Below are 25063 nucleotides of genomic sequence, written 5' to 3'. Positions count from 1 at the left end.
CAAATTAGCATTAGAAAAGTTAGTGAAATATGAAAAGTACATCCCTTGTTCACACTTATCTTGACCTCGATATAAACCAATAATTTCTTGGTTCATAGGAATAAAAGGAACTATGCTCATCCAGAACTTCTGAAAGACTATTTGAGTATAATCAATGGAAACATTAACTTGGTGCACAAGCTCAAGTTCAAATTCCCTTAGAAGTTAAAATTTAACCAAATTTAGGGGAAACCTCTTGACCTGGAGGATATTGAGATGTACCCCTGGCTACTGGAGGAAGTGAGGGAGGAGATTGCTGAGACTCTGGCAATGATCTTTGCATCATCAATGAGGACTGGAGAGGTTCTGGAGGATTGGAGGGTTACACTTTGTTCCCTTATTCAAGAGAGGGAGTAGAGATAGCCCAGGAAATTATAGGCCAGTGAGTCTTACTTCAGTGATTGGTAAGTTGATGGAGAAGATCCTGAGAGGCAGGATTTATGGATATTGGAGAGGCATAATTTGATTAGGAATAGTCAACATGGCTTTGTCAAAGGCAGGTCGAGCCTGTGAGTTTTTTAAGGATATGACTAAACACATTGATGAAGGTAGAGCTGTAGATGTAGTGTATATGAATTTCAGCAAGGCATTTGATAAAGTACCCCATGCAAGGCTTATTGAGAAAGTAAGGAGGAATGGGATCCAAGGGGACCTTGCTTTGTGGATCCAGAACTGGCTTGCCCACAGAAGGCAAAGTGTGGTTAAGAAGGCATACAGTGCATTGGCCTTCATCAACCGTGGGATTGAGTTTAAGAGCCGAGAGGTAATGTTGCAGCTATGCAGGACTCTGGTCAGACCCCACTTGGAGTACTGAGCTCAGTTCTGGTTGCCTCACTAGAGGAAGGATGTGGAAACCATAGAAAGGGTGCAGAGGAGATTTACAAGGATGTTGCCTGGATTGGGGAGCATACCTTATGAGAATAGGTTGAGTGAACTCAACCTTTTCTCCTTGGAGTGATGGAGGATGAGAGGTGACCTGATAAGGGTGTACAAGATAATGAGAGGCATTGATCATGTGGCTAGTCAGAGGCTTCTTCCCAGGGCTGAAATGGCTAGCATGAGAGGGCACAGTTTTAAGGTGCTTGGAAGTAGGTACAGAGGAGATGGCGGGGAAAGTTTTTCACGCAGGGAGTGGTGAGTGCGTGGAACGGGCTGCTGGCTGTGGTGGTGGAGGCGGAAATGATAGGGTCTTTTAAGAGACTCCTGAATAGGTACATGGAGCTTAGAAAAATAGAGGGCTGTGGGTAAGCCTAGGTAGTTCTAAGGTAAGGACATGTTCGGCACAGCACTGTGGGCCGAAGGGCCTGTATTTTGCTGTAGGTTTCCTATATTTCTATGTTTCTATAATTCGTTGCAACATTGAGCTTCTGAGACAGAGTGTAAATAAAGACAAGAGATTCTGTAGATGCTGGAAATCCAGAGCAACAATGTTGGAGGAACTCAGCAGGTCAGGCATCATCTATGAAGGGAATCAAATAGTCAACATTTTGGGCTGAGACCTTTCATCAGGACTGGAAAGGAAGCGGGGAAGAAGCCAGAATAAGAACATGGGGGAAAGGAAGGGGTCCAGGCTGACAGGAGACAGGTGAAACCAGGTGAAGGTAAAAATAGGCTGTTTTAAATTTAAGAGTAAAGCATGTGGGGAAGAGAATGGGATGAAGTTCAGCAAAATTCAAGTCTAGATCAGATGGACCAAAAGGCCTGTTTTTCTGCTGGACAGTACATGAACATGATTGGCTGATTTTCTGCCCTTGAAGAGCCAAGGGAGGTCTGGACCTTTTAGATAGATAGGTAGATACTTTATTGATCCCAAAGGAAATTACAGTATCACAGTGGTATTACATGTGCACAGATATACAGATGTTAGAGGAGAAGTAAGAAAGAATAAAAACAAGTTACCTTAAAGACAAGATTTACAAGATTGTTACCTGTGATACTCACAGCACGTTTCCTCTACACAGATAAAGACCATGTTGCCAGGAGAGCATCAGCAGGTACTCAGTAGCCTACAGATGCATCTCAGGGACTTCTTGGAGGACAGTCAGGAGTCTGAAGCCTTCTCAGTCACTGATGAAGCCCAGCTGGAGAGAGAAGTCAAGTTCTGCAAGCAGTACTATGAAGATCTTCTGAAGTCAGCGGAAAGAGGTAGCTGTACAAAACTGCCACAAAGCTGATATGGTCTGTTTTGCTTTTGCTAGACCTTTGGTAACACATTCCAAGGAGAGGCCATTTCTGGGTTATGAACGCTCAACTTTCTGTCTCTCTGTCTCTCTCTGTCTCTCTTTCTCATCTCTTGTCTCTCCCTCTCTCTGTCTCTGTTTGTCTGTCACTCTCTCTCTCTCGCTCTGCATTTTTGGTAATTGGTCTTTCTTATCAGTATTATGAGCCTTTGATGCCACTCATTACTATACTGTGGAGGTACGGCCATCACATCGAGTGAAGTTCTGTCTAGAGTATTTCTCACTCGCAGACAACATTGATTTATGGTTGGAACCGGTCATGGACTGAACAAGACATGGGTGTGATTCTGAGGAAGGGGGGAATGGGGAATAGTTTCAAGTGTTTGATTGTGAAAAGAACAGGGTAAAGATGAAGGGTTTCCCTACATTATGTAGGACCTGACATCTGGAAATCTGATTTTATACAAATTCTCCTATATATCTGTAAAGTATTTTTAAAACCAGTAATAAAAATAGTATGTTTTGAGGTATTCATTAATGCCTGGATACGTTATATATTCCATTAGTTTTAATTATGTGGGATTAAGGTGATTATTCAATAAAATGGGGGAAGAATTTTAGATGTATGTAGAGTGATACATTATGGGTTACTCAGTCAAAGTTTATGGTGATGAAGGCAGGAGAATGGGATTGAGAAAGATAATAAATCAGACAGGATGGAATGACAGAGGGGGTTCGATGGGCTGAATGGTCAGTCTGTTTTTATGTCTTATGGTTTTATAGAAAAGTGATGGTTCTGACTTTAGGAGAAATCAGTTTATGGTCAGTTCCAGGAGTGGAGCTCTTATATCACCACAGGACTGGCTGTATAGGACATTTTACTTTCAATAACAAATGAAATGTTAATTGTTCTGACCTTTCAACTCCACCAGAGGAGCAGGAGGAGTCAGCATACAACCTGTTAATCTCCGAGGTGAGGAACATTCGGCTCCGAGTGGAGAACTCTGAGAAGCAGCTGATCCGTCAGATCCGCACACCACTCGAACGGGATGACCTGCAAGAAAGCGTGCAAAGAATCTCTCAGCAAGAGGTCAGTTTGAGAAGATTTTGCACAAAATGACATTTGAAGTCCTGCACTCAGATAATACTCGATTAAGCCTTCAGAAAACGTCAGAGCTACTGCTTTGTTAAGTTTCAAACAATGTTAAAGGCTGACCTTGAGCCATTTTGAGTACTAGACCTCATTCACACTCACAATGCTGGAGGAGTTCAGCAGGTCAGGCAGCATCTCTGGAGAGGAATAACCAGTTGACGTTTCAGGGTGAGACATAGATGCTGAGTTCCTCTAGTATTTTGTGGGTGTTAACTAGATTTCCAGCATCTGCAGAATCTCTTGTATTTATGATCTTATTAAAGAGAAGTTAAGAAGTCATGATTCACAAGGGTAAGGAAGTGAGGTTTTCTTCCCTGAAGGTATATTTGTAATTCAGTTACAATCCAAGTTACGTTTATACAATAATACTGATTCTTGCATATAGTAGCCGTATTAATTTCCAGTTTTACTTAATGCCATGAATTCAAATTCATGTGCAATGAAATTTGAACATATGATCTGTGGATTTTGAATCCAGCACTGTACGCACTAGGTTCCCGCACTGGACTGATTGCACTTCCATCTTTCTCTCACCAGAAGCTGAAGAGTGAACTGGAGGAGCTTATTGCTGATCTGGAAAAAGTAACGGAGAAGTGTGACAAATTCTTTGGTCAAGCCTCCTCATCTACCGCCCCAACCCTGCGGACAGAGCTGAGCGTGGTGCTGCAGAATCTCAATCAAGTCTACTCACTCTCCTCCATTTATTTGGATAAGTAAGGGTTCAGACTTTATAAATATATCATCTTCCTTAGCAAATCAACAATATAAAAATTTGTAATGTGCTTCATTTGAAAATTAAATCACTTTGGCAGACTAGCATTTACTGTCCTTTATTTTTCTCTGTATCTTTGTAGAATCATTGCTTTCAAATAAATTAAATAGAAGTTAAAAGTTTCCACCCAGTATCGAGATAGTGTGGAATTCCATCTTGGCCTTCTTTATCCAGCATGCACAGAGAAAAAGAAACCACTCTGCTCCTAGGATGGAGAGCCAGGAGGCAGAGCAGTTTCCCTTTCTCTGTGCATGCTGGGTAAAGAAGGGTCCATTCCACCACAGCCATTTTGTTTGTCCAGGGATCCCAGTGCTGAGAAATCTGCTATGTCCTTTAAGTTGTAAAGGGCTTGATGCATTAAAAACCATGTCTGCTTTATAATTGGTAAGTGATCGTGTATACTTTCTCATGCTGCAAATCATGTTAACTTGGAATAAGTATTCATTGTAGATGAGTGCTGGTATTTGGGCTGTATCTGTCATTATAGATTTCACTGTGGCTTTAATTTGTTTTGTTTTACCCTTGAACTGACTGAGGTAGTGTTAGGTTCTTTGTTGTTTCTGATTCATGAATGATTATGGTTGGTTTTGTTTTTTGCTCTTGAGATGGTCTCAAAGAAGGCACGAAATAGAAACAAAATGTTGCAAATGCTCAGCAGATCAGGCAGCATCTCTGCAATGAGGAACAGAGTTAACATTTCCGGTTCCAAGTCACTTGGTGTGATGAGTGTGACTGCTGCAAATCCATAATAACCAACCTGAGCAGGAAATGTACTGCTTCACCTTGTACTCGGTATTGCTTACAGAGCAAAAAAGGAGGTGGCGTGCTGTGAAAGGGATGATGGAGTTCTCCCTGCAATACTGTAAATCTGTGGTTGGGGTACTTTTGTCTTGAAGTATACTAAGATTATCTTTTTACAGCAAGAATAGCATTATTGTTCTGTTGAATGGAGAAGTTCAGTTTCCCATTACTGTGGCAGGAGTGACACCTTTGTATGTTGTGTAGATTTAATTTTATTGCTTTCTGCTTGCTAATAACAGACCACTCCAAAGTGCTTTCTACCATTGTTCTGGAGTGCCAGGCAGGATGCTGTTGAGTGAACAGATAATAATCCTGGGTAAATAGTAATCTTTGTGAACACCATGGGCTGGTGTGTTTATAACTGCTTGTAGAAGAAGATTAAAATGAGCCTTGTTTCCGACTGCAGGTTGAAGACGGTCAATTTGATTGTTAAAAGCACGCAGGAAGCAGAGGCTCTTGTGAAGGAGTATGAGACCAAACTTGGAGAGGAGGATGCAGTGCCCCCAGACCCAGAGGCTATTCAGTCACTGCAGAATACACTGAAGGTAATGAAGTTTTCTCTCAGATCCGAACACTTGGAAAAACTGTATAACATATCGCAGCACCAAAGTTCATTAGTCCATTGTGTAGGACATTCCGGCCTTTTGAGCCACACTGCCCAAATACCTGACGACTCCAATTTAACTTAATCGCGGGACAAGTTACACTGACCAATTGGCCTACCCAGTACATCTTTAGACTATGGAAGGAAACCAGGGGAACTGGAGAAAACCCACATGTTCTATAGGGAGGGCATACAGAGACTCCTTACAGAAGAGCCAGGATTGAACTCTTTAACACCCCAATCTGTAAGAGCATCACACTAGCTGCTACACTACTGTGGCACCCAGTCCTCCAATCCCAGCTTTTTATATCCAACCCTAGGAACTTCGGTTCCTATAGCTTTATCCATCACATTTTGTCGCACCTTCTTGCAAATACTGAAATAATTTATCTTGAATTTCTGATTGGACCAAGATTAGGTCCATAGTGGACAATGAGGAAGGCTACCAAAGCTTGCAAACTGATTTGGATTAACTGGAAAAATGGACTGAAAAATGGCAGATGAAATTAAATGCAGACATGTGTGAGGTGTTGTACTTTGGTAGGACAAACCAGGGTAAGACTCTCACAATGAATGTTAGACCTCTCAAGTGTGCAGTAGCATAAAGGAATCTGGGAATACAAATCCATAATTCCTTGAAAGTCGCATCACGGGTAGATAGAATCATAAAGAGAGTTTTGGTACATTAGCCTTCATAAATAAGGACATTGAGTACAGGAGTTGGGATGTTATTTTGAAGTTGTATAAGACATTGGTGAGGCCAAATTTGGAGAACTGTGTGCAGTCTACATACAGGAAAGTTATCAATAAGATTGAAAGAGTGCAGAGGAACTTTACAAGGATGTTGCTGGAACTTTGAGGACCTGAGTTAAAGAGAAAGGTTGAATAGGTACATTATTCTTGGGAGTGTAGGAGAAAGGGGGGTGATTGGATAGAGGTATTCAACATTGAGGTTACAGATAGGGTAAACACAAACAGGCTTTTTTCACTACCAGTCATATGTTTAGAGTGAAAGGTCGAATACTTAAGGGGAATCTGAAAGGGATCTTCACTCAGAGGGTGGTGTAAGTGTAGAACAACTGCCAGTGGAAGTGGTGGATATGAGTTCAATTGTACCATTTAAGAGAAGTTTAGATAGCTACATGGATGGGAGGGCCTTGGAGGACTGTGGCCCAGGTGAAGGTAGATGGGACTAGGCAGAAGACGAGGCTGGCATAGCCTAGATGGGCTGAAAGGACTGTTTTTATGTCTTTGTTTTAGAGTCTTGTCGTGAACTCGCCACAAATGATGCTTTCCTTAGGCCTCCCATTTAAATTTAAGCCACACACTGTTCTGACGTGGGAGGTATATCAGCGTTTTCCACAAGCCCTGGATATCTCTCTCTAACACCATTGTGAGTACACCCATACCACAAGGACTGTTGTGGTTCAAGTATCTCATCACCACCTTTTCAAAGGTAGTTATGGATGGGCAATGGTGGTTCAGCCTTTGAAAGTCACTTTCCTTTCAATGAATTAAAAATAAAACCCAACAGTGCAGAGCAGGCTCTTTGGCCCATCTTATTGTACCAACCTTATAACCTATTCTAAGATCAATTTAACCCTTCCCTCCCTCATAGCACTCCACTTTGGTATCATCCACGTGTCTATTTAAAAGTTTCCTGTATGTCCCTAATGTTTCTACCACCACCTCTCTCCACACACCTTCCACTCTCTGTATTAAACATACCTCTGATACATCCCCCTGGATGGTTTCGTAATAAAAGGCATAATAATTTTATTCCCTCATATTAGCCTTTCCTGTCTGGAAAAATTCTTTGGCTGTTCACTCAATCAATGCCCCTTATTATCTTCTACACCTCCATCAAATCAGCACTCATCCTCCTTCGCCCCATCTTGCCGAGAATTTGGTCTTTAACTGGAAACTCACCGCTGCTGCACCTCTCTCTCAAACAGCAATGGCGGGCGGAAGTGGACGAGCAGCGGGAGATTTTCCATTCGCTCGAGGACAAGCTGCAGAAGGGCAAGACCATCAGTGAGCGGATGCTGAGGGCCCACAACGAGCGGGACATGGACATGGACTGGCACAAGGAAAAGGCCGTTCAGTTGGTTGAGAGATGGGAGAGCATTCGCTCCCAAATTGACAACAGGTTTGCACTGCTCATAACTGATAAAGTTGGCTGCCTTACAGCAAAAACCTCCCTCCTCCTTAATGAATTTTTGAAGAAAGCGTGAGCTTTATTTGTCATATGTACATTGAGGCATACAGCGAAATGCGATGTTGTATCAATGACCAACAGAGTCTGAGGATTTGCTGGGCAGCCCACATGTTGCCATGCTTCCAGCACCAACATAAAATGGCCACAACTTACTAACCCTAACCTGTACACCTTTGGAATGTGGGAAGAAACTGGATCTCTCAGAGGAAACCTATGTGGTCACAGGGAGAACATACAATCTCATTACAGACAGTGGTGGGAATTGAACCCCAGTGGTGTAGAGTGTTATGCTGGGTATTGTTTGAAAGTGGTAATATTCTACAGCAAATAGCTCACATGCCAATGTTAAGACAATCCAATATGATCTCAGGGATGTGAGTAACTCTTGTGCCTACACGGTGCCTTTCAATCCATTGTTGTGTCCCACCGCCTTTCTCAACCAACACACACAAAGTGCCTGAGGAACTTAGCAGGAATAAACAGTTGACATTTTGGACCCAGACTCTCCATTGAGATTGGAAAGGAAGGGAGGCAGAAGCAGAATAGAAGGGTGGGGGAAGAGCGAGGAGCAGGACCTGGCATATGATAGCTGAATCCAGGGGAGTGATTAACAAGATGAAGAATAGCTTTTTTTGTCACACGTACATTGAGACACACAGTGAAATATGTTTCGTGACAATGGTCAACACAATCCAGGGATCTGTTGGGTGCAGTCCACAAGTGCCGCCATGCTTTTGGCACCAGAATAGCCCTTTCTAACCGTACATCTTTGGAATGTGGGAGGAAACCAAAGTACCCGGAAGAAACCCACACAGTCACAGGGAGAAAGTACAAACTCCTTACAGACAGCAGTGGGAATTGTTCGCTGGTGCTCTAAAGCATTACGCTAGTCACTATGTTACCATGCTACCCCATGCATGGTGGAGGGTAGAGGAAGGAGGGGAAAGACAATAATGTTAGATGCTGTCACACAATAGGTGGGGATGGCAAAGGGCCGAAGAATGCAGCAATTGCTGTGCAGCGAAGATTATTCTGATAGGATCTGATCAACTACTGCTGCTGAGACAAACTTAGCGGATGTCCACTTTGCTTTCAGACTGCATGAACTCGAAGGAATCAGCACATCTCTCAGCTGGTATAGAGACTGTTACAAAGATCTTGATCAATGGATCCAAGAAATGGAAGCCACTCAACAGAAGATGCAAGAGCGCCAGCCAGAAGATAGCCGAGCCCTTGCGGATGAGCTCCATCAACAGAAGGTAACGTGCTTTTTAATAATTCACGCTGGAAGTCAGCATGGCTACAGAACTCATAAATATGACCTGAACCCTATCATTCGCTGTCTTATCCAAACCTGACTCACTCACCCTGACTGTCACCATGAATGAAACAACCTCAGTTGTGCTGCTGATCTGAGGGCAAAACATCAGATAAAAGCATGAAAAATTTTCAGCTTTCTGAAGGTTACTTTCAGATGTACAAAGTAAGTCATTCTGATCTGGATAGTTTTGCAGCCCAGGCTGACATAACCTGATCCCAAACATTTCATCAGAACATATGCTTCTCTTGATTTGAACGTGAAATGAGGTCAGCTGCTTTGGGACTCGGGTTGGGCCAGCAGGTGCTAATTCACACAGGATCAAGGTTCAACTTTATTTGCCATATATATTTACATATATTAGGACGTTGCTAAACATTGTGTGTTGGTGCAACGTGCAATGAAAATAACAGTCAACAATGATAAAGTAATGATTTATATAAAACATAGAGGTTAAAGTACAGATTTGCTATAAAATGTGTACAAATACATAAATACTAGCATGTATTTACAATGTCAGTAGCATTATAAAAAGTGGTTTGAAGTGTTTATAGAGCAGTGACTGAGATAATAGATAGAAGGGGGTCGGGAAGAAATGGAAAGGTTTCTCAAATTAACTGCCTGGGGGAAGAAACTTTTAAGATAGCATGAAGTTTTTGTTTTAATAGCCCTACAGCACTTTCCAGAAGGGAGCTATTTGTTCTGGACGCATACAAGTATTGCAGTGATGGTAGACTGCATCAATTACCTTTCCTGCTGACCAGGCAGTTCATGTGTTGTGAGAGGACGTTGCACTAAACCAGACAGTAATATCTGATTGAGGATGCTGTCCATGATGGCAGTGTAGAATTGCACCACTATTTTCTGGGGAAGATGACACTTTACCAACTGTGAGCTGTGGAGTGTGAATGTGAGCAGAGATTCATATCTCATTCTCTGCTCATATCTCCAAGCCTACTGCAGGGAAGAAACCAGCCAGCTTGGTGTCCATTGTGCAAGGTACTTCTCACTTACTCCTTGGGGCATAAGATATTAAAAGATGATCTTATACGAGGTGTATAAAATTAGGTAGGCTAAACGCACTCAGCCTTTTCCCTGGAGCTGAGGACTTGGAAACTAGAGGGTAAACATTTAAAGTGGGAGAGGAACAATTTAATACAGAGGTGAGGGACCCCTGTTTAACAGTGGGTGCAAGGTATATGAATAAGCCGCCCAGAGGAAGTGGCTGAGGCAGGTACAATAACAACTTTTAAAGGACAGTTGGGCAGGTACATTGATCGGAAAGGTTTAGAGGGATATAGGTCAAAATGGGAAAATGACACTAGATTGGATGGGCATCTGGTGGGGTGCACCAGCTGAGCCAAAAAGCTTGTTTCTGCACTGTATGACTTCATTGGAATTGGAATTGGTTTATTATTGTCACATGTACCAAGATAGAATTGAAAGCTTGTTTTGCATACTGTTCATACACATCAGACCATTACACAGTGTATTGAGGTAGAACAAGATAAAACTATAATAAAATGCAGAATAAAATGTAACAACCTGTTCCAGTTTTGTTTGTTCTTTTGTGTGTGTGGGGTGGGTGGGATTTGGCAGTTAATGATCATGCTGACGTTCTTTTCTTTCGTGGTTTCATGGCTATCTGGAGAAGAAGGATTTCAGAGTTGTATACTTTGATAATAAAGGAACCTCTGAACCTTTGAACTTTTGACCTTTGAACATGCTTCTATGATGAAGTTGTACCCTCTGGTCCTAGACACCTCTACTATAGGAAACTTCCTCTCCACGACCACTCCAGGCCTTTCTGTCTGACAACTGAGTTCACATGTTTTATTTTGCAGATGTTGGCTTCAGAGGTTGAAATGAAACAGGGGAAAATGGACGAGTGTCAGAAGCACTCCGAGGGATATTCCTCCGCTGTCAAGGTATAGTTGGGAATTCAGCTGGAATTTCTTCCAATATAATCCAAAATAATTATTTAAATCTTGAGTCATTTTGATGGTTAAGTAAAATAAATATTTGATAATCCTGTGTTGACAGTTTTAACGTAATTGAGAATGTGGAGATGACAAATTCCTTTGCTTAACAGTTTTTTTACTCTGGAATGCATGGATCAGAATGATGTCATGGGCAGTGGCAGCTGCTGCATCACCCCTAATGGGCATAGGGTGCCACAGCAGCTCGCAGGCATCCCCTGTCCTGGGCTGATTGAAGGTTGATTGGCCCCGTGGCTTCCGCCCTCACTACGGCTTCATATGTCTTCTAGTCGAAGCTCCTTCCTCGCCCAGGGATGAGATCTTTGGAGCTTCTGTTGGTGTTTCTGTAGCTCTGGGTTTTTATGGGATAGGGTTCTAGCCCCATACCTAACCCTCCTCCTTTCACAGCCAGGCTTGGAACCCTCCATGCAGAGTTAATAGAGACACTGATAAGGAAACAAGAAAGCAGAGGACTGAGCAGAGCTAGGAGGAAAGCACAAAGGGGTAAAATTAATTGGAGAGTCTCTTAAAACAATTGGAGTAAATTACTTCCTTGTGCCAATCCTTTTGTGGTGGTCACTTTGGGGAAGACTTCCAATATCTTTCTCTGTACGGATAGATCAGAATCAGAATCAGATTTAATATCACTGACATATGTTGGGAAATTTGTTAACTTTGCTGCAGCAGTACAATGCAATACATGATAATAGAGAAAAAATAGATTGTGAATTACAGTTATATATATATATATTTACAATAGTTAAATTAAATATGTAGTGCAAAAAAATAGAAATAAAAAAGTAGTGAGGTGTTCATAGGTTCAATGTCCATTCAGAAATTGGATGGCAAAGGAAGAAGCTGTTCCTGAATTACTAAATGTGTGCCTTCAGGCTTTTGTACCTCCTTCCTGATGGGAGAAAAGAGAAGAGAGCATGAACTGGGTGATAAGAGTCCTTAATGATAGACACCACCATTTTGAGGCACAACTCCCTGAAGGTGTCCTGGAAACAATGGAGATTGAAGGTTTATTACTGTGCTGTTCAAGGTTCTGAAATCACAGCAGTTTTCATGCAAGTGTGAATCTTACTGATGAATGGTGATGATTGAATGCTGACACTTATTGTATGTAGCTTTTATCATTACACCTTGATTGACCCTATGGGGATGAAACACAGGTTCAAAAGGATTACACCTCTAGGTTGAAATCATAGATTGAATAATCTGCATTTATTTGAGGAGGAAAGATTGAGGGTTCAAAATGTTAAAAGGTATCGCTGAGGTTGATGCAATTTTCATGGGTAGGAGATTGTGAACAAGAATCAAAAGTGAATCACCACTCAGAGTTAGATAAGAACTAACCAATTCATTGGGAGAAACCGGAGAGACTGTTTCTCCGAAAAGTCAGTAGAACTTACAACAGTACAGCACCAAATGGACCCTTTGGTCCATGATGTTATGCCAACCTAAATAATATAAACCACCCCAAGATGAATCTAACCCTTCCCTCCCACATAGCCCATTACCCTACCATTTTTTCTCCAGATATGGAGCTCCCTTCCCTCACTCCATTCTAAAAAGCTGTGGATTAATTTGAAAACTCAAATTTCGTTAAATGTATCAAACAAATAGAGCAAAAACTGGTGAGTGGAATTAACGGTTGACTGCAATCTAAATGAAGAGAGGAGCAATTTTAACATCTGTGTGGCATATTCCTGGTTGGAATATTTCCCTGATACGGCATTGGACCAGTAACATGAATTATGTGCTCAGTTCTCTGTTGCAAGGTGTAAAGTACCAGAGCAAGAGTGCCGACCATTGCTCACTGAACGTTAAAGAACGATTCACCACTCTGGGCTCTGTTATCTCTTACTAGTTATTGGAGCTGAGATTTGTCAGGAGCATGAAGCACCATCAACGGGATTGTTCATGCTCTGTGGCTGGGTTCTGGTTTGTATTATGTCAGAGAGTAAACTATTGTCTCTTTATTCCATTCACAGGAATATGAACTTCAGCTCATGACCTACAAAGCCATGGTTGACTCCCAGCAGAAATCCCCAGTTAAGCGGCGCAGGATGCAGAGCTCTTCAGATGTCATTGTGCAAGAGGTGGCCAATGTTAACGCTATCAATCTCATAGAATTGATGCCCTTACATTACTCTCCTTAGAGCAGAGAAGGTCAAGGGAAGACTTAGTGAAACTTTTCAGAATCATTAAGGGTTTTTCACCATTAAGAAAGGTTCTTATCCTGAGAATGCAGATGTAAGTGCAGTTGAACCAGAGTGGAGATGTGATCTTCTATAATGGAGTTGGTTATTTTAACCTGGAGTGGACAGTCTAAAAGTAATGTGGAAATGATTGGTGATAACTTCCTTAAGGGATTCGGGTAAGTTCACCGGGCGGGTGGCACAGAGCACGTTAGTTGAGAAGACTGCTTCACACCCTAAAGGAGCCTGGTTCGATTCTGACCTCAGGTGCTGTTTCAGTGAAGTTTGCAGATTCTGTTTGAGCATTCCCCCTTCACAAAGTTATAGGCTAATCAGTCTCTGTAAGTTACTTAACGTAGGTAAGAGGCAGAAGAATTGATTTGTGAGTTAGAGTAAGTTAGAGGGTTGCAAGGAAACAATGAGGGGGACATTGGGAGTGCTAGAGTTTCTCTCCTGGAGGCCAGCATGAACCTATGGGCAGAATATCATCTGTGTTGTAGTCAGTAATTCTTTCAGTACTTACAATGGAACACATAGGGGAGAAAGCAAGGGGCTGACAGAGTGGATGGTTGTATTAAAGAGTCAGTGTAAGCTTACTGGGTTGAATTGCCTTCATTGATGGGACTAAGCAGAATAACAGCTCTGCATGGACGAGATGGGCTGATTTTGTGCTGTAACATATGACTGTGTGACTGCGGGTCCAAAACTCATTGGGCTGTAAGAAGAAGATGGGATTAATGTGGATGGGTGCTTATGGTTGGTGTGGACGTGGTTGGACAAAGGGCCAGTGTAATTGCTGTATGGATCATGCAGACAAGGGAAACTTGCGGATGAGATCTTAGTCCGGTATTGTTTTTGAAAATCCAGGGTTGAATTTAAGGGAGTAGTCTATGAGAGGCAGAGCGATGTTTTTTTTTTGGAATGTTAGATACTTAGCCTTGTTACTGAGGGGTCCCCACGTTCTGTGGTGTAGGTGAGCAGGAGAGTCACAACCTCAAGGCCTGCTTTTACAGCAGAGATACAAAGTCTGTTAGGAAGAGGCCAGGGTGGTTTGATTTTTGACACAAGAGATTCTGCAGATGGCATTCTGGAGCAACACACATAAAATGCTGGAGGAACTCAGCAAATCAGGCAGTATCTATGGAGGGAAATGAATAGCTGGGATTTTGGCCTGAGATAATAGCTAGAGTACTGATGTAGTCTCAGTCCGAAATGTTGACTGTTCATTCCCTCCATAGTACTGCCTGATCTACTGAGTTCCTCCAGCATTTGTATGTTGGTCGCTTTTCTAGTGTTCCAGTGTATCAGGTGAGAAAAGTTGGAAGTCAGGAATTAACTCTTTCCTTACAGATTGCCCCAAATGCTCATTTAGCTGAAGCTCGAGCTGCATTAACCATGGTGTCACGCTGTTTTGTGTCCCTCTGCAGTTCATGGACCTCCGCACGCGCTATACTGCCTTGGTTACCCTGATGATGCAGTATGTGAAGTTTGCCAGCGACGCTTTAAAAAGATCAGAGGAAGAAGAGGTAAGAACTGCTACAAATATGGGTGAGAATTAACACAATATAAATGGAACTTGAAGCAAATGGGCATTTTTTTTTAATGCAGAGATGGATTTAAAGAGACAGCATTCATTTAAAAAGTATGGACTATCCATACATATGGATGTGCCTGATCATAGAGAGGTGAGGGCTTTGGACACACTTTGTTACCAGGAGAGATTCCAAGCATTTTGAGGTGGGGAACGAGAGGAGTAGTGCAGGGAACATAAGTGTGGTTTACAGCAGCAGTCTTGCAGAGTGGATTTCCTGTTGTCCTCCCCCAGAACTGTAAGACATGCAAGGTGTGGAGCATCCAGAGGAAAGAATTAGGGGGCATCAAAAGCTATTCTGCAATTGTGTCATTCATGGGAGCTTGAACATGTTAAGTAGCGTGGCTGGAGAGAAGAGACTGTGGTGAAAGAAACATGGTTCAATTGGAGACAGAATGAGTTATATTAGACATGAACAATGTAAAAAAAGAACATGAGTTTATTTTCATTATATAAAATGTCACAACAGTGATTGAGTTGATATTAATTTAGAAAGAATGAGGTTCAATAACGATATGGGTGTTGAGTGAGATGGGGTGGGTTGAGTTGTGAAAGTGGGTGAGTTAATGAGCATTTGGAAGGTTGTTTCACTGGTGCAGTGCTGCCACTTGCTGGTTGTTTGGGTGATAACAGCCATTCTGTTTCTTCATGCTAACAATACTGTGGTGGAGCTTGGGTTATTGGGTGCCTGCTGTCACTGTGAGACTTTGCCCCAGTCCACCAGTGTAAATATTAACAATATGAACAAGTGTGGCTTTAATTTAAAATTTTGTGGGACAGCTTTTAGCTGTAGTTACTGCTGAGACTTTTATAAATTAAAGATCTTGCCCACTTTTTATTTGCCACCATGTTAGAATTGGTTTGTGTCCAGCATCAGTGTCCGTAAAACTTTAAAATTCCTTTGTATTTGGTGAATATTTGGATTTGTAAAAGAATCCGTGTCATTGTTAGTCTATAACAGGCAATTTTATTTTTAAAAGTCAGGCAGTGATGTTAAATAATTGCATTTTCTAGTGTAGTTTGAGGTTCAAAAATAGAGTCTCTCACCACAATCCTTCTTGCAGTGTGTGTGTGTGTACTCTAGTAATTTGCATTCATTTAAAAATAAGTAAAAGTTTGAATGAGCTCAATGAATGAGACTTGACTGAATCATTTCCATTCTGTTGAGATCTCTTCCCTAATGTTAATCCTGTCAGTGCCAAATTGTGGAGATCAACTTAATGACATTATTAACAGTTGGCCATTGCCAATTAAAAACCCTAATATGGTAAACTTCTAATTCTACAAATACTTTTAGAATTAATATTTGCCCTGTATGGAATTGGTCAGAGTTTGGCAGATCAAGATTATGTGATCTTTGGTAGTACTGGATGTGATTGTTTGACTGGTAAAATTATATTTTTGTTTATATTCATTGAGATACTGTTTGAAGATCAGTTGACTCTGAGTCTGTTTCATTACTTGTCAAAGAGCAGTCTAGTCAGATGAGTCATACCCATGAGTTGTTGAAATCCATCTGGCTTGTGTAAGAGAATTAAAGAAGTTATTTCAGGTGCCTTGCAAATACATAAGGAAATGTAGTTACATTGGGTTCATAACTTATAGTCAGTTTTCTTCATTGACATAACCGAACAGACATCTTCACCTTCTTTGCTGCATTGACCAACGACCAAGCCAATGGACAGTGCAGCAATGTCAGCCAATTCAGTCTGTTTACTGGTCCTTTATAAAGCACGTGGGGCTTCTGCAGATTTGGAAGGCTGGGTGGTACTGGGAAATGGCTGATATCCATTGCCACAAGTATCAGATCGCATCCTTGGAGACTGTACAGCTCTTGGAGGAGTAGACCAAATTGCAGGGGATGCCCAAAGAGTATTTTAATACCCCTGAGTTGTCTCAGCCCGAAAGACTGACTGTTTATTCCTCTCCAAAAATGCTGCTTGACTTGCTGAATTCCTCCAGCATTTTCTACGCGTTACTCATTTTAATACGGCGTTCCCTATGGAGAGTCTGTGTACTTGAGGAACTCCCTTCATTTCTGTGGAATCTGGGGTCCTCCTGTCAGCTTGTACTCAGCTGGTGTAGAGGCTGACAGCCATTCGAGTGCTTTGAGTTGACCAGTATCACCAGGGATGGAATGGAAGGCTAAGTGGGCTTGGTTTATTCTCACTGGAAAGTAGGAGGCTGAGGGGTGACTTTATGGAGGGTTATAAGATTATGAAGCCCAGAGATAAGGTAGTTAATCACAATGTTTCATTGTGAGGCATGTACGTTTGACTAACCAGGTGTTTGTGATACTACTAATCACAATAGGAGTATAAATGACAAAAGAATTGGATTTAACAAAGCAGGTAATTGTCATTCTTATGACTAACTTGTGGAATGATTACTTAGAATAGAGTTTCATAAGAATAGTGAAGAGAATGATCTGCATTGCACCATGTTCTTTTAGAATAATGTTAACTAATGTTATAAATCTAGGTGGATGTGTTTTATTTTCCTCCTTCATGGGAAAGTCTGACAGGCTTAGGTAATGTGTTTTAAACTTTCAATTAGAACTTTTCAACACAGAGATTTTTCAAAGTCTGTTCTTTAAAAAGTTGTATCCTGATTTGGAATGTAACTTGCTGTTCTTCCATCATTGCTGGGACAAAATCTTGGAGCTGTGACACAGAGGCTCTGTGAGAGTAATTCTCACCACTTGGACTGCCATGGTTCCCAAACAAGGTTTGACATCACCTTCCCCACTGGGGAAGAGGAACAAGTGAATCAAAATATTTCATTTGTGTTGTGCACAGTTTGATATGCAGAGAGTACTTTACATGCTGTTCGATGTTATTGTGCCTGAATATTTTTTTTCTATTTTTCGGCCTTTCTTCCCAACTAATGTTGTGTGGCTGAACCTGGTGAAGGACTTTCCTGCTGTGTTAAACTATGACAAAACTCTTTTTCTGAGCCTTGTGCAAAAGGTGATGGGGCATCTTGCAGTAGTCATTAGCACCTTTTCCCTGTTCCCTAAAAGTCCCTAAGTAAGTAGATTTTTCTCATTTTATAAGTGGTTGATTCACAAAATTCTAAATAGTACCTTTTCTGTTTTCCTCCCAGCCATGACTCACTGAGCACTTGATTTTATTTCCATTAGAAAAAGTTTCAAGCAAATCCTGCCAGTTTAGGGGGTCCTAATCAGCAACAGTCTCTGATGAGCCTGAGCCACAAGAGCTTGGAGAAGATGGAGGTTCTGGTGGTGGAGTTGGATCAGGTGAAGGGGAAGAAGTATCTGCTGGAGCAGCGGTTGGCACATCTGCTAGAGGAAGCCGAGAGCGAGCGGAGGAGGCACCGGCAAGCTGTGGAAGAAATGAGATTGGGGAAGAGCAAGTCCGACTTGGAGGCAAGCCAGTGCAGGTTGGAGCTTGAAAAGCTATTGAGGGAGAAGGCCAACTTGTTGGTAGAATTGGAGCAGATGAAGCAGATGAACCCGGAGGGCTGTGAAGCTGGAGGGAAGCAGCACAAACACATGGAGGCACCACAACCACGGCCAACAGCTTTTGAGCAAATGGACCTTGACGAGACTGTTGGGCAGGCGGGCTTCGGATCAGAGACCCCGCAGCAGGTACTGAGAATAACGCAAATGTTGGACCTGGTGCAAGTCTATATCAGAGGACTGTTGGGTGGACCAGAGGCAGGGATGTCAGTGGTGGGAAGAGGCATCTCATCAAACGAAATGGAGAGACTGAGGGAATTAGTCAATGACCTCAGCCAGGTTACTGACCGAGCTGGAAATGATCTGAAGATTTTGCTGCTGGAGATGAGGTCACTCAGACAGAACATGAATGAGGCTGAGCTTAAAGCTTCTCAGCACCTGACACAGTTGGGGGTGACGAGCCTTGAACTTGAGAAAGTCCAGCTGGAGCAAGAACAGCTGCTCAAGAAGGTGGAGGGTTACCGGCAGAAGGTGGCCCACCTGGAAAATGAATTGAAAGACAGCCAGCAACAAAGGGAGAATTACAAGATAAAGGTCGAGATGCTTTCCCGGGACTGTGTCACTGCTCAGACCCGGATCCAGAGTATGGAAAGGGAGCTGGAGGCTCTTCGCTCTGAGCGGGATCTCGCCGTGCAGCGCGCACTGACCTACAGTACAACAGCTAGCAGCTTAGAGGAGAATCTGCAAGCTGCTGAGAGAGAGAAGAGCTGTGGAGAAAAGCAGTGGGCAAAGAAGGTCAGGGATCTGGAGGCCAAGCTGGCCGAAAGCCAACAGGCTTTGAGGGAGCTGGAGCGCAAGTTGGACAAAGTCAATCAGGAATGGCGTCGTGCTGAGGATGCTGCAAAGCTCTTAAGGACTGAAGCCAGTCTAGTGCAGAGCGAGAGAACGCTGGCAGAAGAAAGTGTGCAGTTTCAGCTAAAGGAAGTCTGCATCTTAAGAGAGAAACTGAAGAGTGCACAGGAGGCTATGGAGGAAAAGGAGAAGAGTGAGTACAAATATCAAGCAACGGTCAGGAAACTGGAAGATGATTTAGTGCATCATAGACGCACAGCTACTGAACTGCAACAGAAGGTTGATGATCTGGTGTCAGCCAACCTAACAGCGGAGAGGCTCATGGCCTGCCTCCACAGTGAACTCGACTCCTTGAAGACGGAGAAGAAAGTTGCGGAGGAGAGGGGCGATGCGCAGAGGGTGCAAGTGGAGTGTTTGAGTGCACAGCTGAAGCAAGTGGAAGAGCAGCTAATCCAGAAGGTGAGAAAGGTCCAGGAACAAGAGACCCAGGCTTGGAAGCTGGAGGAGGAGGTGGCGAAAGGGCAGCAACTGATGACTAGCCTGGAGATTCAGCTGACCAAGGTCACCGAAGCCAATGTGACAGCAGCAAGGTCCGTCAAGAGCCTTCAGGATGAGCTGTCCTCTGTTAGAAAGGAGAAGGAAGTCTTGGCAGAGGTAGTCAAGAGGCAACATTTACTGATGCATGAGTTTGGTATCAAGATTGAGCATGCCCACCGGGAGCTGGATAAAGGACATGACTTGTCCTGGGGCAACTGGACCAAAGAACTGTGTGTTGGAGTCAACCAACATAATCACCTAGCAGAAAGTTTTGTGTGGCAAGTGAGTGACCAACACCAACTCCTGGGGGAAGATGAGGTACAGGACAGAAAAAGAGGGCTTGAGGATCAACATTACCAGAGTCGCAGCTTGAGCTCACGGACCAGTTTCAAGCATCAGCTCCCTGCAAGTGACCGGCATGGCTGGAAATCCATGCTAACTCCTTGGAAAGTAGCTTTACAAACTAAATCCACGAGCCTGCAGAAAACAGCGGGATCAGTGGAAACACCGAACATTATAATTCAAAACGAATTGCAGAACCTGAGGCTGAGCTCAACAAACGATGTGACAAAGCAAACCATTTCACCGCTAAGAAGCCTAGATCAGTCGCTGGAGGTACATTTTAGTCTATAGAGACACCTCAGCTTGCTTGGGCATTTTGGGTGTGTTGCAAGTGGACCAGATGGTAACCAGGGCAGGCTTTAGCAAACGTGTCAGGATCACAATGAGCAGAAGGGACTGTTGAGAAAGCATTATCAGATATTGAGCTTTATTCATATTTTGGTTCCTGGGTTAGTTGTATGCCAACCGTTTATTGCCAGCATAGACTGCAGTTTCAGAATTATAACACAGACATTTTTAAAAATATAGACAAATGTGATGTACGCTTCCTTTTTTCATGATCAGAGCCTCAATCGCTCTTCTTAGCCTGGGTTCCCTGAACTTGATGCGCCTACCCTTCATCCTAACAGGAACATACTGCCCCTGGCTTCTTGATGTGACTCTTTTAGAAGCCTCATACTTCCATATTGTTCCCTTGTCTTTTAATAGAGTTGACCAGTCCACCCTGGCTAGACCCTGCCTAATGTCCTCAAAGTTGGTTCTGCTCCATTTCAGGACTTCAATCCCATTTGAAAACTAGGACTGTTTAAAAACTAATAGAATTGTTGTCACTGGACCCAAATAGAAATGGAATGGCAGATGAAAATTCAATAGTTTTAGTTAATCAACCATTCCCATCATTGTGAAACACTAACTGGACTTTCTCTCTCCACAGATACTCCCTAGTTAGCTGAGTACTTCAGCATTTAGTATTTTTATTTCAGTTTTTGTTGATCTTTGTGTGAGATAACTGATTTTTTTACCTTTGCACTTAACTTTCCTATTAATCACTCGTCAGTGTCCCCAGCACCTACACAAACACCAGGATCAGAAGTCAAGCAATGGAAGCCATAGCCAATTCATAGTAAGCCAAAGCCAATTGATCGCAGAAGACCAAATGTTCTACAATAAAATAAATTTAGACTGTAATCCGTATCTCACCAAGATACCAAATGTTCGTCCCTGAAAATGTTCAACAGAAGAAACTGGTATCTGGACATGTGCTTAAATGCTCCATTCCATCTTACTGACAAAAGAAATTTCCCTCAATAAACACAACATTTCTCTAACTTACAGTAATATTTCTCTAACTTCCGGTAATTTCTCACCCCTCCCCCTTCTCTTCCATTCCCCATTCTGGCTCCTCGCTCACTTCTCTTCTCCTTACATGCCTATCACCTCCCTCTGGTGTCCCTCCTTCTTCCCATGGTCCACTCCCCCTCCTCTCCTATCAGAATCCTTCTTCTCCATCCCCTTTTCCACCTACCACCTCCCAGCCGCTCACCTTCATGAACCTTCTCTCTCACAAGGCTTTATCTATCACTTTCTAACTTCTACTCTTTCTCCTACCCCACCTTTTTATTCTGACTTCAACCCCTTTTCTTTCTAGTCCTGATGAAGTATCTTGGCTCGAAATGTTGATTGTTTATTCCTTTCCATAGACACTGCCTGACTGATGAGGTCCTCCAGCATTTTGTGTGTGTTTCCCTCAAGTATTTTTGACTTTATAGAGTCCCCTTCCCCTTGCCTGTTCTAACATAGCAATCATCATTATGCGTTGTGCTATATGACATGGGTGATCATGGTCTTATCCATGACTATGATTGTTCTTGGCAAATTTTTCTGCAGAAGTGGTTTGTTGTTGCCTTCTCCTGGTCAATGACTTTACAAGACGAGTGACCCCAGCCTTTATCAGTACTCTTCTGAGATTGTCTGCTTGGCGCCAGTGGTCGCATAACCAGGGCTTGTGATATGTACCAGCCGCTCATACAACATCCATCACCTGCTCTCATGGTTTCACGTGACCCTGACTGCGGGGAGGGAAGAGGGGAGAGGCCAAGCAGGCCAAGCAGATGCTTCACCCTGTCCAATGGTGACTTGCAGGCTAGCAGAGGGAAGGAGAGACTTACACCTACTCTGGTAGAGACATATCTCCACCTTGCCACCCAAACAAATGCATTAGCTTCACCAATTAAATGCCCCTCCATCGCATTAGAGTGACAAGGGATTACTGGGTGGTTTGCAGTGTAACTGTTTCAAAAAGGATGACTAGTGTGAGTTGGGTGAGAACCCAAGTTCTGGAGGTGGAACTCTACACATTGGTGTGGCTTTGAGATGATTGAGTCTGCCTCTGTGTCTGAGTACTGATAAAATTTTGGTAATAGTTCATGGATTGAGCAACACACACCAAATGCTGGAGGAACTCAGTTCAGGTCGCATCTATGGAAAGAATTAAACCATTGATCTTTCAAGCCGAGACCTTCCATCCTGACCCAGTATCTCCTGTGTCAAGTTCATGGATCAGATCGCCTGGATTTGAGATTTACAATGAAAGCACCTGCTTTGTACATGTCAGTAGGATTAGGCCAGACACAGATAAATCAAGGAACTTACAGCACAAAGCAATCTGAAGTTCCTCAGAACATAAGAACACTCTAAGGGAGCCCTGAACCCCATGCATTATAAGAATGGACAAGAAACACAAGAGAGGAAATTTGACCAGGAGCCTGATTGTCCTGTTAGACCTGGCATGGGCGATGGCCAAATCTGATAAAGCCAACATTCTGTAGGTGCAGTTTTCCTCAGGCCCACTAACCCTCTAGTCCACAATCCTTAGCCCCACAATCCCACTATCACACAGGCTTACAATTCCACAATCCCACCATCACACTATCACACAAGCTTACAATTCCACAATCCCACCATCACACTATCTCACAGGTTTACAATTCCACAATCCCACCATCACACTATCACACAGGTATACAATTCCACAATCCCACCATCCACCCCCCCCAACTGCTCAGGAATTCTTTGTTAGTAATCCATTCTTCACAGTAAAAGCACAACTTTGCAAATGGCCTTCGTGCAGTGACACTCAGTGATACAAGGGCTGTTGGTTCACTGATGTGTGCAAGTTATGGAGTAAATGTAAAGAGGTGCAGATTGCCTTTTTATGTTTAATAAATAGAGTCAAAGAGCACCACAGTGCAGAAACAGGTCCTTCAGCCCATCTAATCCATGCCAAACAGCCATTCTGCCTAGTCCCATAGAAAAGGACAGGGCTGAAGCAGAAATACCTTCTGGTCCACTCAAAAGACTGGTTGTTTGCATCTATGTAGATCTTGCTCTGCTGTGGTGGTTACCATCAGACAATATGTGTTATACCATAACACTTCCTTGCTGCAAAATCTTCTGCTGGGAGCTCTTGGTTTTTGTGAATTGCTTCGTTCACCCCTTGCTTGCTCGCATATTTGCTTCTTGTAGGCTCTGGGCCATCTCTGACATCACTCAACTCCTCATCATGTTTAACATTGATTTTTGCAGATGGCTAATCTGGAGCTAAGCCAATCACCTGGCAGAGTGGAAAAAACTTTCCAGGGCAAAGAGATGCTTTCGTTTGGAAAAGAAAACTTAAATAATAGCTCCAAACTTTTAGAAGCAGAGCAGACAGATAACGAACCAAGTAAGCATATACAGGACTCTGCTGGAACTTTAACTGGTCGACGTAAATGCAACAATCACATTGGTGGCACAGAGCAAGTCAGATTTAGTAAAATGGACATAGCTCACAGTGCCGAGCTCCTGTCGCAGAACTTGCCATCTGAACTACACACCAAGAAAAGTGAGAAGCTGCCAGAGTCTCCAAACCTGAACAACAACGCCATATTTCCAGAGCAGGCTGGTAACAGATATCCCAAAACCAGCAGCCCTAATGTAACAAGTGCACCCCTAGACAAATTCCTTCCTTCCAGTAAAACATGGGAATTTCAAGGTCTGCGCCGCCATGTAACAGTGAAGGAGCTGGTCGAGGCTGACATCTTGAATAAAAATATTGCAGAGCAGCTTGAAAAAGGGGTTACGACAGTCTTGCAGGTTCAGGCATCCCTAGGAAAGTACCTGAATCGAGTTAACTCAATTGTCGGCTTGTACTTGGAATCCAGCAAGCAAAAGATCTCGTTCAGTGAGGCAGTGAAGGAAAGGATAATTGGATCGAGTGTAGCCCTTGAGTTTTTAGAAGCTCAGGCTACAACAGGCTTTATTGTTGACACCTCATCCCACGGAAAGTACTCTGTTCAGGAAGCAATTGAGAAAGGACTGGTAGCCCCAGAATTTAACCAGGCACTGCTTGAAGCAGAGAAAGCAGTTACAGGGTATCAGCGCAATGGGAAGACTTTGTCTGTTTTCCAAGCCATGGAAAACAAGCAGCTTTCGAGGCAAGTTGGAACACGACTCCTCGAGGTTCAGATTGCAACCGGAGGAATCATTGACCCAGTTCGCAGTGTCAGGTTGCCTCTGGAGATAGCTTGCAAGCAAGGACATCTGGGCCTGGACACCATGCGAAACCTGTACAAGACGCCAGGCAGTGTAAGGGGTTTTCATAATCCCAATACAGGACAACCTGCACATTATTTGGAATTGATGAAACTCTGTGTGGTGGATTTAGCAGGGAGTCATCTGCTTCTCCCTTTTGGAACACGAAAGATCTCCACCCCATCCCCCACAATGCCTAGTACCATTTCAGTGGTAGACACGAGTACACAATCCGAGATAACTCTGTACAATGCCTATCTGAAATACTACATTGAGAAGCAGACCTATCTTGAACGTTCAGAGTTGCAGTCCCAATGGAGGGAGACCACTGACAAGTCAGAGGGCACCACCCAGTCTTTTCTTACAGATGTTAACTCCGGAAGGGAGTTCAGCATCGATGATGCTTTAGCACAGGGTAGGATCAGCCAAGCAGACCTAAATAAATATCGGGATGGCCATATCACAGTGACAGAGCTTGCA

The 25063-nt window shown here is 43.1% G+C and overlaps 1 protein-coding gene across 13 annotated transcripts in view; it reads left to right on the top strand.

Moving 5' to 3' along the window:
- dst (dystonin) overlaps nt 1-25063 on the top strand; it is a 637976-nt gene that overhangs the window by 316351 nt on the left and 296562 nt on the right. For all 13 annotated transcript variants that reach the window (XM_063040140.1, XM_063040054.1, XM_063040111.1 and 10 more), the window contains 9 exons: nt 2001-2184; nt 3152-3309; nt 3910-4085; nt 5352-5490; nt 7505-7698; nt 8864-9026; nt 10930-11013; nt 13062-13169; nt 14696-14794. In XM_063040140.1, the coding sequence (XP_062896210.1) occupies nt 2001-2184; nt 3152-3309; nt 3910-4085; nt 5352-5490; nt 7505-7698; nt 8864-9026; nt 10930-11013; nt 13062-13169; nt 14696-14794 (1305 nt within the window). The remainder of the gene's footprint in view (nt 1-2000; nt 2185-3151; nt 3310-3909; nt 4086-5351; nt 5491-7504; nt 7699-8863; nt 9027-10929; nt 11014-13061; nt 13170-14695; nt 14795-25063) is intronic.

This window comes from Mobula hypostoma, chromosome 2, assembly GCF_963921235.1.
Source record: "Mobula hypostoma chromosome 2, sMobHyp1.1, whole genome shotgun sequence".
In the NCBI taxonomy this organism is placed as follows: Eukaryota; Metazoa; Chordata; class Chondrichthyes; order Myliobatiformes; family Myliobatidae; genus Mobula; species Mobula hypostoma.
The sequence above is the reverse complement of the archived record's forward strand: the minus strand, read 5'-3'. Positions and strand labels throughout refer to the sequence as shown.